This window comes from Camelina sativa, chromosome 20 (assembly GCF_030686135.1).
Source record: "Camelina sativa cultivar CO46 ecotype springtype chromosome 20, ASM3068613v1".
In the NCBI taxonomy this organism is placed as follows: Eukaryota; Viridiplantae; Streptophyta; class Magnoliopsida; order Brassicales; family Brassicaceae; genus Camelina; species Camelina sativa.
The window spans coordinates 31,414,256-31,428,487 of record NC_141899.1 but is presented as its reverse complement, the minus strand read 5'-3'; the positions used below and the strand labels follow the sequence as shown (position 1 = coordinate 31,428,487).

Sequence of the window (14,232 nt, the reverse complement as noted above, 5' to 3'; positions counted from 1 at the left end):
GATCGCGACATGTGTCAAAATCTTATTATGTTGTAGATTATTAAAATAATAAGATTATTAAAATAATAATAAATGTTATTATTATGTTGTAAATTCTACAATTTTGTAATTTTAAAGAAAAAGGAATCGTCCAAACAAAAAAAAATCCATAATTCAAAAACATACAGATAATTTTACAATAAAGATACACGTAGTTATCCAAAAGAAAATCCTAAAAATTCTAAAATAATTAAACTTATACAAAAGCAATCCTACATATTGAATTCATTGGCCTAATCTTAAAAGAAAAAGAATTGGAAAAATCACATTTTAAACCTTCAAAGTGTCACTGAGTAGCACTTTAAACCTTGAGATTATTTCAATAACACTATAAACATTTAAAATAATTTTACTAACGCTTTAAACTTTAAAACTAACATTTTTGTTTGCACCGCTATTAAATATGACCGAACAGTAATATCCGTCAACGTAAAATAGTTAAACTATGCTAGTTTGATTTAAATATTTGTTTAATTTATTTAATTTAATTTAATTTAATTATTTATTACGGTTGATAAAAATTAAAAAACAAAAATATATATCAAAGCAAAAAAAATGAAGAATCAGAGGTAAGGTTAAAAACATTTGATAAATGTAAAATTGAAGACGTCAACATATTTAGAAGATTCATTGGTTTCCAATGAAAAGTCAATCGATTTAATCAGAATCCAGAAGAAATGCATTTATTAAAAAGATTAATAATATGAAGAGTGACGTTGTAAAAGTTTTGTCTACAATGAAGATGAATACAAATTTATCCTTTTCTCTTTTAATTTACTTTAAAAAACTAAAACTAATTAAAATTTAAATTAAACCAACATAGTTTAACTATTTCGCGTTGACGAATATTATTATTCCGTTATTTTTTATGGCAGTACAAACATGAAAGTTAGTATTAAGGTTTAAAGTGTTAGTAAAATCATTTTGAAGGTTCAAAGTGTTAGTAAAATCATTTTAAAGGTTTATATTGTTAGTGAAGTTCTCTCGAGGTTTAAAGTGCTACTCAGTTACACTTTGAAGGTTTAAAATATGATTTTCCCAAAAAGAATTTAAATATAAAGATATGTATTCTCTCATATCTTTGTCATATATATAGAGAGAGGTAGACCTCATTCCAATGTATCAAACTCAATTAGAATATTCAAACATAAGCACTACAGAACATAAGCACTACAGATGGAAACCAAAACTGTGAAAATAACAGAAATTCAGCCAAAAAAAGGAATAGAATCATCTTATTATATAAAGCTTGATATCAAATTACTCATTAACAAGATCGTAACACATATCAAATATATTGATTAGATGTTGACACGTGTCCAATTTTTTATTTATATAAACGCAGTAAGGTAGCTAATAATATTTACAGAATTTTACATGTTTATATTTTTAAAACAATTATTTTTCTAAATCAAAAAAGAAAACTAACAAAATCAATATATTTTCCATTGTATGCTAATTATATTATACATGTGTTCTCACTAAAATTTGACATGTGTAAACAAAAACAAAATTAATTAGGCATATATATTAATCAATAAATAAGGAATAACAAAGTTAAAAAGAATAACATAAGTTATTTAACATAATTTAGTCAGATATAAATTGTATTAATCGTTGTAATATAAATATTTTTATTGTAAGTTAGCAAACAAACCTTAAAAGAATAATGAACTTAAAAGGAAAAATTCAACACATGATATGTATTAGTATAGTTTTACATGTTTTATTTTAAAGATTTTAATGTATGTAGTAATATGAGAAACCTGAAAAAAAAATAGAAAAAATGAGTTTGTAGGAATGAATTTTTAGTTAGTTGATGAAAATTGACAAAAGTATTACTTATGAAATTATGACATATAGAAGAATAATATTTAGGATATTTTTGGATGTACAAAATTTTTGTGGATGTTAACTGATTTTTTTACTGATTATTTTTATTGTTAAATTTAAAATACTAACCAATCTACATATATCTCATATGATGCTCATATTGTTTTGAAATTTTTTTTTTTTTTAACTCTAATCCATGAAGAAGTGAATTATAGTTTTATGATGAAATAGATACTTAAATGTGATTACTAAACTGAATGTCTAATGATAAAATTTCTTTTGGATTAAAAATTTTCAAATATTAATATGTATCATTTTTAAAATCATTTTAAAAATTCATTTAAGAATATTATTAATATTTTTTATGTTTGATTTTATAATTTCAACACATGTATTTTTGTAATGCATATGATAAAACATAAAATAATTCGAAATAGATTATAATTATATAGAAATTAATCTTCAGTTATTTGATGATAATGTCTTTATATCTTTATATATGTTTTTATTTTATAATTTTCACTGATTTAAAATTAATTATGACATGAGGTAAAATTAGTACTTATGAGGTAACAACATAAGAAATTTATCTTAAATAATGTTGATTCAGTTTTTTTGTGAATTATATTTTGTTAATTTTTATTTGTATTTTCAATTCTTACTAAGATATAGACTTGATATGATTTATTAATTGTGTTTGATATAAAATATTTAGTTATATACATTAAGATGAAATGTATAATTAAACTTAAAATATGGGTTATTACGATGGTATAGATATTTAAATGGTACTTCATGTCCTATAAGAGTTTTTGGGTAAAAACACAAAGATTAATAAACAATCAATACTATGTCATTTAAACTTCAACCAATAGGAAAATATAAGAGAAAACGATTCTATTTCTCCACGAGAAGTATCATATCAAGTCAAATAGAGCTCAATCTATTACCACGCGCTATATATCTCCGAGAAAATATTTCTCAATCTAATTACCCACAAACATCGGTTTTGCTCGGTTCACTATTTACTGAACCAACTTAATAAAATAATAAACTAAATCTACCATAATCTAAACCGAATTCAATTAATTAAAACAAATTAAAAGAAAAAAATGATGATTTCCTTCTGTTGGCTATCTCCGATGATGGTGACCGGTGATGGTGATTAGTGGCTAACTGGCTATAGATCTATTTCGCAGTGGTTCATCTCTTCTTCTTATTCTACCTCTACATTTTGATCTGCTTCACAATCAGAGCTTCATCGGCTTTGATTAAACCCAAATCGAGAATTCATTGCTGAATCTGTCATTTTGGTTTGTGTTGATTTTTTTCTGGGTTTTGTATTTTTCATATTGATTTTGAGATGAGTAATCGAATGAATATAGAAAGAGTTCAATAAAACAAATTTAATAGTTGAGGTGTTGGGTTTGGCTAATTAGATTGTTGTTTTATGAACTGTAAAATCTCTGCGAAAACTCACCTTGATCTTCTCTTTCTTAAAAATCGTTAAAGAGAGACATGAATTAATTATTTTTATTTTTCAAATAAACATAATCTGGAATTAGAAGGAAGGAGAAGAACGAAGAAGACGAAGAAATGGACGCACTTGGACTTGGGTCTTTTTTTCTATTATGAAAAAGTCAATAAATTGATATAACTGGTTTGGTATCGGTTTGAGTGGTTTTCTATCGGATTTAGTTCATAAACCGATTAAACCCAAATATGTGGAGAATGGAGAGATAGATGGAAAACTACTTTCTCTGGGACAACTAGCACGTGATCATAGATTGAGCTATATCTAGCTTGATGTGATAAATTTTTTTGGAAAAATAGATCGTTTTACCAAAAATATACTTCATAGTTCAAATAATTATAAATTGTTATATTAATAAAAAATTTATATAAAAATTTGAGAAAATATTATAAAATAGAGCAAAAAAAAGCTTTAAAACTCTTATATAATGGAACTGAGAGAATATTAAAATAAAATATGAGAGGTTCATATTCAATATTAAAATATTACAAGATAAAATCTAAAAACATGTATAATACTACTTAACTGTATTCAATAATTATTAAAAATTTTATCCGCGTAATAACGCGGGCCTTATCTAGTTTATTATAAATCTTCATTTGACAAGTATGTATATTAACATTTTTGAAGTACATTTTGTGTTATGCCCTTTTAGTTTTACTTATTAAATTTTTTATTTACAACATTAACTCCTCAAAAATTTCCAAAAATAGTATCCCCACATATTTTGTTTCCTAAATCTAGATATACATTCACTACAAGAAAACACGGATTTTACGACTACAATTGGCGACTAAGTACCCACTAATTAGTCACTTTTTAGTCGCTAATTTGCGACAATATATATTAGTAGCTAAATTAGTTGCTAAAAGGCGTTTAAAACGCGACCAATTTATAATAGTCGTTAATTTGGCGACTAATTTGCGACAAGTTTGGTGGGTCGCAAACGTTTGTCGCAAAATAGTCGCTAAATTAGCGACTAATACGTAGTAGCTTGTGTAGTCGTAAATTTGGTGACTATTTTGCGATATTTACGGCGTGTCGCAAAATTTAGTCTCAAAATAGTAGCAAAATGTTGGTTCAAAATCACGTTTTTAATATTGCTGAGTAGGTGTACTGGTATTTGGTGACTATGTGATATAGTCACTTTTTAGTCGCTAAATATCTCTATATAAACTTAGCTCACCAATCGTTTTTCTCACTCACAGAAACACAAGAAAAAAAAAAGATTTTAACACAAAGCAACAAAAAAAAAGATCTTATATATTTTTAATAATGTCAGGAAGTTACAATTATAGTAATTTCAGAGAGTGGATGTACAAGAGGATCGATGAGGTGACGGAAAATTTTACAGAAGAGTTCAGAGCCGGGATGGAGCAGGTCATGCAATTTGCAAATAGCCAGCCTTTTGCACAAGAAAACGGGGGTAAGTTTTTTTGCCCTTGTAGTAGGTGCCAAAACGGGAAGCGTTTTCTAGGACTAGAATTTGGAATCATCTTTTTAGTTATGGGTTTATGCCAGATTATTATGTTTGGTATAAGCATGGGGAAGAAATTAATATGGATATAGGAATGAGTAATGTTGATCCGACATTTATTAGTGGGAGTGAGGAAGTGGGTAATGTAGTAGAAGATAGATATGTGGATATGGTGAATGATGCATTTCCTTCTAATGTGGGTTTTGATGATAACTATCAATGGGATGGGGGTTATCAGAGTGTAGAAGAACCAGTACTTAACCATTCAAAAAAATTCGATGACATGTCAGAATGTGCAAAAAATCCAATATATGATGGTTGTCGTGAAGGTCAGTCACAATTATCTTTAGCTGCTAGAGTTATGCAAAATAAGGCAGATTATAATATGAGTGAAAAGTTAGTGGATTCAGTATGTGAAATGTTGAGTGATTATTTACCGGAGGGAAACCAGGCTACGGGTTCTCATTACGAGACATAGAAATTGATGCGCAATTTAGGACTCCCATATCATACAATTGATGTTTGTATAAACAATTGTATGTTATTCTGGAAAGATGCCAAAAAGGAAGAAAAATGTTTGTTTTGTGATGCACCAAGATGGAAGCGTAAGAATGACCGACACAGAACGAAAATACCATATAGTCGTATGTGGTACTTACCTATTGGTGATAGACTGAAGAGAATGTATCAGAGTCACAAGACTGCAGCAGCAATGCGATGGCATGCCGAGCACCAAGCAAAGGTGGGAGAAATGAGTCATCCATCTGATGCAGCGGAGTGGAAGTATTTTCAAGAACAAAATCCTCAATTTGCTGAAGAACCACGTAACGTGTATTTGGGATTGTGTACTGATGGGTTCAATCTATTTGGGATGTCTCGTCACCATTCATTATGGCCAGTGATATTGACGCCATATAATCTACCCCCTGGTATGTGCATGGATGCTGAGTACTTGTTTCTTACAATTCTGAATTCTGGTCCAAACCATCCGCGAGCTAGTCTTGACGTCTTTCTCCAACCTCTTATTGATGAGTTAAAAGAGTTGTGGTCTACCGGAGTCGATGCATACGATGTGTCCTTGGGCCAAAATTTCAACCTAAAAGCAGTGCTGATGTGGACGATAAGCGACTTTCCTGCGTATGGCATGTTATCTGGATGGACAACACATGGTAAATTGTCTTGTCCAGTTTGCATGGACGATATAAAGTCTTTTTATCTACCGAATGGAAGGAAGACATGTTGGTTTGATTGTCATCGGAGATTTCTTCCTCCTGATCATCCTCTGAGGAGGAATAAAAAAGACTTCTTAAAGGGAAAAGATGCTACAAGAGAGTATCCACCAGAGTCCTTGACCGGTGAGCAAGTTTATTCTGAGCGGTTGAATTGTGTAAATCCTCCAAGAACCAAGGACGTCGGTGGAAATGGTCATGAAAGGAAGATGCATGGATATGGAAAGGACCATAACTGGCACAAGGAAGCATTTTATGGTCGCTACCGTACTGGAAGGACCTTAATCTCCGACATAATATTGATGTGATGCATACAGAGAAGAATTTTTTGGACAACATCATGTACACTCTTATGGGTGTGAAAGGTAAATCAAAAGATTCCGTCATGTCAAGGTTGGATATAGCAAAGTTTTGTTCTCAGCCACACTTACATCTTGATAGTAGGGGTAAAGCACCTTTCCCGCCCTATACATTGACAGATGCATCCAGAACAAGCTTATTAGAATGTGTGAAATACTCGGTGAAATTCTCAGATGGCTATTCAGCAGACTTAGCTAGTTGTGTTGATATAGAAAATGGAAATTTTTCAGGCATGAAGAGCCATGACTGCCATGTTTTCATGGAGCGGTTACTTCCATTTATCTTTGCAGAACTCCTTGACTGGAATGTCCACCTTGCGTTATCAGGTATATTAATTAATTATTTAAAGTTCTATATTTATATATGAAGTGAGTAATTGTGATGAAGTTTGACTAAATATAATATTGTAGGGGTTGGAGCATTTTTCCGGGACTTATGCTCGAGAACTTTGCAAACAAGTCGACTTCAAATTCTAAAACAAAACATTGTTTTAATCCTCTGCAATTTGGAAAAGATATTTCCACCATCCTTTTTTGATGTGATGGAGCACCTGCCTATACATCTTCCCTATGAAGCTGAATTGGGAGGCCCTGTCCAATATAGGTGGATGTATCATTTTGAAAGGTTTTTCGAAAAATTGAAAGGAAAAGCAAAGAACAAAAGATATGCGGCTGGATCAATTGTTGAATCATATATCAATGACGAGATTGCTTATTTCTCTGAGCACTACTTTGCTGCGAATATACGAACAAAATCAAGGTGAGAATTAAGAGTAAAATATTTTAAATGTGATATTTAATTTAATAGTCATAATAATTACTTTTTAATTATTTGGTCAGATTAACAAGATTTGATGAAGGTGAAGCGTTTGAATATCATGTCCCTAGAGTATCTTCTTTATTTACTCAAGTTGGCCGTCCAAGTGGAGAAATGAATGAAATATGGCTTTCACGTGATGACTATCGTTGCACACACGCATATGTTTTACGGAATTGTGACTATTTTCAGCCAATTGAAAGATATTTATATTTTCAGACTAGTTACATATTAAGATATCTAATTCCACTATATTTTCTCATATACATTGGTGATCTTATCTTTCTATATAGTATGTTTGAGGATTATATTTTGGCAAAATATCCAGGACTTACGGAGAAAGAACTCTCCACGAAAAGAGCTGACGAATATCATTCTTGGGTTAAAGAATATGTATGTTAAACCATTTTTTGTGATATACATATTGTACTTATTGTTATTATTTAACATAACAAGACTTATATATATACAGGTTAGTTATTGGAACGCCTCAAATTCATTTCCTACTTGGGTTAAGAGTTTGTGCATGGACCTTTGAACAAGGCTAAAACATGGCCAATATATTTTACAAGAGGTTATTTGTTTCATACAGAGAACCACGGTGCTGGACGAAAGACATGTAATTATGGGGTCTCTGTTAAAGGTGAAAATTATGCTGATGCATCTGACGCTGCAGATTTCTACTGAACAATAACCGATATCATAGAACTTGAGTATGAGGGGATGCTTGGGTTGAAGATGACACTATTTAAATGCAAGTGATATGACCCTGTAATTGGTAGAGGCACTCAGAGAAGTAATGGTGGCGTTGTAGACGTTCTTTCATCCAGAAAGTACAATAAGAACGAACCATTTATTCTAGGCATGTATATAAATGCCCCAATAATTATTTATTGTCATTATCACATTTAACATATACTATGTGTAACTTTTACACGTTGATTGAAAAATAACATCTCAAGCCTCACAGGTTTGTTATATTTTGTACCCATACTTAAAGAAACCGAAGCATTTATGGCTCAATGTTCTAAAAGTGAATCCGAAGGGAAACATTGATGGAGACCCGACTCTCTTGCAAACAGAAAATGATGATGCTGTATTGATGACCACAATTGAAGATGTCATAGTAGACAATTTGGAAAAGGGAGATCCAATAAACATTGACTACGATGTTGCAGACGCGGAACCTGAAGATGAATTTATGTGTAATTTATCGTCTTTGGAAGATGATGAAGAAGACGACGAAGAACCCTGAAGATTATTGGTGCTTTAAGATATGTTTCTTTTTCTTTGTAATAAAAATTAAAAAAACTTGTGTTTTCTAGTTATTTGAATTTATAAGCACCACATATTGTATCATAAGTTTTTTTGAGTGATACAAAAACAAATAAAAATTCACAACTGGGGGTACTCGAACCCGAGCCATAACCATCTGATCCATCTTCTCTTTTTTGATTATAATCACAACGTGTTGTTAATAATGTGTAAATAATTTGTTTTATTTTGAACTAAAGAATTTGGGCCAAAAATCAACTCGGGCCCAAATAAAATTTGATCCACAAACCGATCCTTCGCCTTTTCTTCTTCTCTTCGACAAACCCTAAATCATTTTCTTCTTCGATCAATCCGCAGCCATCACAAGACTTCTTCTCTTCGACACAAGTTTCTTCGACAAACCCTAAATCGTTTCTTCTCTTCGATCCATCTTCCTTTCTTCTCCTCGATCCTTCTTTCCTTCTTTCCTCGATCCTTCTTCGATCCATCTTCTCTCCTTCTTCTTTCATCGTCTTCGATCCATCTTCCTCGATCGTCGAATCCTCACTCATGGCGTCGAATCCTGCAATTAAAACCAAAAGGAGAAAGGTTCAACCCAACCTTTCTCAGAGAGCCGGACCCTCTAACCCACCACCACCCACCGGACGAAGAAACAACCCTCTTCCACCTCAGTACACTTCCACGCCGACTGCTCGAATTCCTCCACCGTTCACGCCACAGGAGATACAACGAGTCATCCCCCAGAGTTTCCGGAACTTCCCACCGCCACAGACGCTTTTCCAGGACACCGTCAATCGCCTTCCTGATCCGCCAATGTCGACAACGGAGGTTCAGAACAACGTCGTGAATGAACCGGAGGATCATCCGCTGTCTCCACCGCAGCAGTCCCATGGTCATTCTTGACAACCATCTTCTCAAGGTAACAATTACGATGCTGAGCCTCAACTCCAGGATGACACTTTGCAATCTCTTACTGCTCTGCTTACGATGCCTGGCCGTGAGCAGTTTACGACTGTTCTCTCTCCCATACCGTTGCCGAATACAACTTGGTAATGTTTGTCTCTTTGGTTTGTTTTAATTCTCGTTTGTAGCAAATTGGTAATGTTTGTGGCTTTGGTTTGTTTTAACTCTCATCTATAGCATAAGGGAATGTTGAATGTTTGTCATAGGCCGAATACAACTTGGTAATGTTTGTGGATTTGGTTTGTTTTAACTCTCGTCTGTAGCATAAGGGAATGTTTGTTTTTGGTTCGACAATATGTTTGTCTTAGGGAGAAGGCAACTTGGTAATGTTTGTCTTTGGTTGGACAATATGTTTGTCTTAGGGAGAAGACAACTTGGTAATGTTTGTCTTTGGTTTGACAATATGTTTGGTACTTGTTTGTCTTTGGTTCGACAATATGTTGCTTTCTAACTGATCTAACTAACTATCATTGTTTACATGTGTGTGTGGAGGTTTGATCGGGACAAAAAAGGCCAACTTGTTAGGAAGATTACCAAGATTTTACAAACAAATTCGATGGTCCATATTATACTTGGACTTGTGTGCCTCCCAATAGAAAAGAGAGATACTTCATGGAGTTTGCGGTAAGTTCTGTTCTCTGTAACCTGTTTTCTACTTTTGTTTGTTGCTTGTTTTCACTGACATAATTCTAACTCTCCTCTTTGTTATGTAGAAAACTCACACCTGGGATCCATTGATAACAGGTGCCGTTCAAGAACATTTCAACAGCATATGTAACCGCCGGATGAATGGCATGGTTAGCGATGCAAGGACGGCTCGAATAAAACCTTCATGGATTGAAGGTGACCTCTGGAAAGTGATGGTTGCTAATTGGGATACTGAAGAACAACAACAAAGGAGTTCCACCTATTCCAACTGTCGTATGTCTGACCGTAATGGTCTCGGTCCTCACATCCACTTATCAGGCCCTAAGTCATATAGGGAAATCCAAGATGATCTGGTACTAAATCATTTCTATTTTGTTAGTTTCATTTATCAACATTTATATATTATCTAGTACTAACAATTGTTTAATTTCTAACATTGCAGAAAGAGGAGTTGGGAAGAGAGGTCAGTATGGGTGAATTTTTTTTCAAAACACATACAAAGCCGGATGGTTCTTATGTTGATGGCAAGGCAGAGAAAATACATCAAGCTTATCAGCAGAAGTTGCAAGAGAAGATGGCTGAGCTCGAGGCAGATTCAACTATTTCAGATGGTACTTCACACCGTCGGGAGCTCACCACCGATGAATGTACTGTCTTCTTTCTTGAGGTAAAATAGCATTTCTACTCGATCATTCATTTCTTTTCCTCTTTACTTACAATTTTTCTTTTTCTTAAAACAGTGCACTAAGAAGGATTCACGAGGAATACCTTATGGTGTTGGAAGCCTCAAAGATACTCTTGGCAAGGGAAAGGGCAATCAACCATCACAAACCGAAGCCTTTCTATCATTGCAAGAGCAACTTAAGGAAGCTCAACGTCAGATTGAAGTTCAGGCTGAAATTCAGGTAACTCTCAGAGCTAAAGCTGCTGCTCGAGAAAAAGAGACTGCTCTCCTTGTGGCTGAACAAAAGCAGGAGTTGACGATGATGGCCAAGTTTGCCACACTAATCCAGCCTACCTGGAGTTTATAGCCTCTCAAACAGGTGAGGAGGACAATCTTCCATCAACAACTCCATGATCTCTATTGTTTCTTAACTCAAGAACTAAGTTCTCAGTTTGTATGTGTCATAAACTTTTTCTTTCATTGCTTTTGGTTTGATTTCTATTTTGGACATGTGTATAAACTGCTTTCAGAATTTTGGTTATGTTTCTAATGATTTTTCATATGATTTTTCATTTAGTAAATCAGTATTAAAAACAGGATTACAAAACAATAAAAACCAGTTAATTTCATTATTTTGTAAATCAAAGTAGTCGCTACATTGTCGTCATTTTGACACCATAGAGTCGTTAAATAGTCGTTAAATACAACGACTAATTTCAGACTAAAGTATTGCAAGTTTTTTATTCAAGTAAAAAGTCGCAACTTCGTCGCAGATTAGTTGCTAAATTTAGCGACAAATCAATGACTAAGGTCCACAAAGTCGTTAAATTGTCGGCAAATTTTCACCAATTCGGGTGACGAAATAGCGACAATACGACGACAATTAAACGACAACAGTATATCGTCGGTAAATAGTCGCTAAATAACGACTATTTAACGACTATATGAATTAGCAACAAAATTTTAACTACAACAGTAAATAGTCGTTAAATAGTCGTATAAACTATTTTAACGACTATTTAGCAACTAATACTACAGTGGCCGTTAGCCTGTTTTCTTGTAGTGATTTTCCCAGTACATTTAGCAAATAAATCCTAAAGTTGCCAACTATTTACAAGACTGCCATTGGATTAATTTTTGGAAACAATTACAAACGGGTCGGTTTTAATGAGGACGTGTTTTTATGGATCCTTTATAAGTGTATTCGGATTGCTCCATACTGATTGAGTTAATTGAGGGATCTGTAATTGAGAAACGAAACCCTTTTCCAATAGTTAAAACCCTAAAAAGTTGTTGCGAGTGATGAAACTAATCTCCATCGTAGAGGTAAATTTGATCTGGTAGCTTTTGCTTTGTTTTCTTTGATTCTAATCGATCGATATGATTCTAGGTTTGCTTTGTTTCTCAACTGCCGCTGTTTGATCCGGTGGCTGGTAGGATACTACGGCAGCTTTGTGGTTTATATTGTTCTTACATTCGAAATTCGTCGGTGTCTTATCAGAATATGTGATTGAACTTATCGGCTTTTTTTGGTACATTTGGCTTGGACAGAGGAACAACCACGAGACTAGCCTTGATTTCTTTATTGGGTCTCCCTGGTAAACTCATTAAATCCGTAAATTATCTGTATATGTTTTTTGTTATGATGATTAGATCAGATGAAGCATCTCTGATATTGGTTAGGCTTCTTAAATGTTTCTTCTAATTCTTTTATTGTGCAGCAGTAGATCCAAGATGGTTTGAAGGATGGACAAAAGGTTTCTCCCTATCAAGTGATGATATATTTTGCTATCTGGGAACATGTTTATTCTCTTGATGAGAGAGGGATCTTCTTCAAAGCAGTGATTGTAAACAGATACTGATTGTGAATATATTTCGTTTTACACTTTATCAGGTTTGGGGCTGAATGCTTCTACTACTGCTGCCAATCTATCTAAAGAGAAGGTCAGTTGGGTTTTCTTAGTTTATATACAAACTTCCAACATTGTTGTATTGGATCTGATGAGTTTATATACTGAAATGCAGGACGAGATGTTTGCCTCCTGTTGAAGACAGTGCAGGCAATGAAGCTCTTTGCGTTGCTGCAAACATTGGTAAAACTATATTCTGGCACTGCAAGTTTTAAATTCTTTTTTTTTTCACTGCCACGGATAACAACCGAGGATTTCTTTCTTTTTGTAGAACTTGATGGAAGTATTATAACATGTGATACGAAATCATGGAAACGAAAAGAGTCAAAGCCTATAAAAAACAAATCTATATTAGCTTTTAATGTCTCAGCTGATGCGAAGCTGCTTGCGATGTAAGTTTATCTTTCTTCTCACTTGCGATAGTATGTTGTGTCGTTAGTGAGGGCTTTCAATATCATCTATTGCTATGGCCAGCATGTGTTCCAAATAAACAGAATCGAATCTGGAAATCTGTTAATTGGTGCTCATGTGGTAATTAGTTTTATCCATCTTTTAGCATTGATATCTTTCCATTTGATTTTGAGAGATTGAGGATCTTAAACAAAGCCATTAACTTCTAATGCTCATACTATTAATTTACGATTCATACATAAAGTAGAGAGATGCTGGGTAATTGTCTTCTTAACTTTCATAATGAAAGTTTCATTTAGTTGGTCAGTTTGCGTTTACATATCATATCATTTTCAATCTCAAGTAATATATAGAAACACAAATATCTAACTATTATGTCTCTGTCTCTTGTTTTTAATGGGTAGCATTTTTCCCAATAGGGAGTGAGACCATATGTGATGGGGCAGATCTTGGTTTTCTATATAATGGCCCTGAGAAAATATTTTATTTGGCCATTTTCAATTGTATGAGACTGCTTGCCTTAGTGACTGCATGAACACCCGTTTCCTCGCGGTTCACAGGCGGATAAGGATAAGAAAAAGACAGAGGGATAGAAGAATCAGTAACAGACATATCGAATTGATGAGATTAAGAAGAATTAGAGAAGAAGAAAGGAAGAGATAATGTGTCGGTTTTAGTTTTTTTTGGGTAAATAACCTTTATCTTATGTACCTTTTTGGTGTCTTATACTAAGCATTGTCATTTTTCCTTTTTTAAGTAACCACCAATTTGGTTTCTCCATTATAATCTTCATTTGGTATTTATATAATTTGGAAATTTATAATAAATGGTGTGATAACAATTGACAAATTTTCCCAGCAATTTTATGAAAAGGATGAATGTTTTATACTTTATCTAAGAATTTACTTCATATTTTAAACTATGTAAATAAATTAAAGTTAAAATTGGTGATAAATTAATAAAAAATAAAACTCGATAAATCAATATATTCTCTTGGTTCCAAATTTTTTTTATGGTTCTGCTTAAGAATAGGTAAACTAAAAACTCTATAAATGAACTTTATACAGTATACA

The 14,232-nt window shown here is 33.0% G+C and overlaps 1 protein-coding gene across 26 annotated transcripts; it reads left to right on the top strand.

Annotated features, from left to right (window-relative positions):
- The first annotated feature begins 12,043 nt into the window (after nt 1–12,043).
- On the top strand, nt 12,044–14,008 carry LOC104771673 (SEC12-like protein 2). 26 transcript variants are annotated; one of them, XM_087503481.1, is made up of 8 exons: nt 12,055–12,164; nt 12,229–12,271; nt 12,390–12,436; nt 12,560–12,595; nt 12,733–12,782; nt 12,864–12,931; nt 13,020–13,140; nt 13,564–14,008. In XM_087503481.1, exons 5-8 carry the CDS (start codon nt 12,745–12,747, stop codon nt 13,583–13,585), a joined length of 249 nt encoding a protein of 82 aa, XP_087359607.1. In that variant the 5' UTR covers nt 12,055–12,164; nt 12,229–12,271; nt 12,390–12,436; nt 12,560–12,595; nt 12,733–12,744; the 3' UTR covers nt 13,586–14,008. The 26 variants fall into 26 exon arrangements, with proteins under 26 accessions (XP_087359606.1, XP_087359620.1, XP_087359612.1 ...); XM_087503487.1 differs by having other exon boundaries at nt 12,060–12,164; nt 13,579–14,008; XM_087503476.1 differs by having other exon boundaries at nt 12,064–12,164; nt 12,563–12,595; nt 13,720–14,008.
- The last annotated feature ends 224 nt before the right edge of the window (nt 14,009–14,232 follow it).

What these genes read in the sequence shown, in the direction of transcription:
- LOC104771673 (XM_087503480.1), top strand. Translation starts at nt 12,745, where the DNA reads ATGCTTCTACTACTGCTGCCAATCTATCTAAAGAGAAG. An exon ending in CCAATCTATCTAAAGAGAAG is followed by an intron (nt 12,783 to 12,863) that starts GTCAGTTGGGTT and finishes ACTGAAATGCAG; the next exon opens with GACGAGATGTTTGCCTCCTG. An exon ending in TTGCGTTGCTGCAAACATTG is followed by an intron (nt 12,932 to 13,019) that starts GTAAAACTATAT and finishes TTCTTTTTGTAG; the next exon opens with AACTTGATGGAAGTATTATA.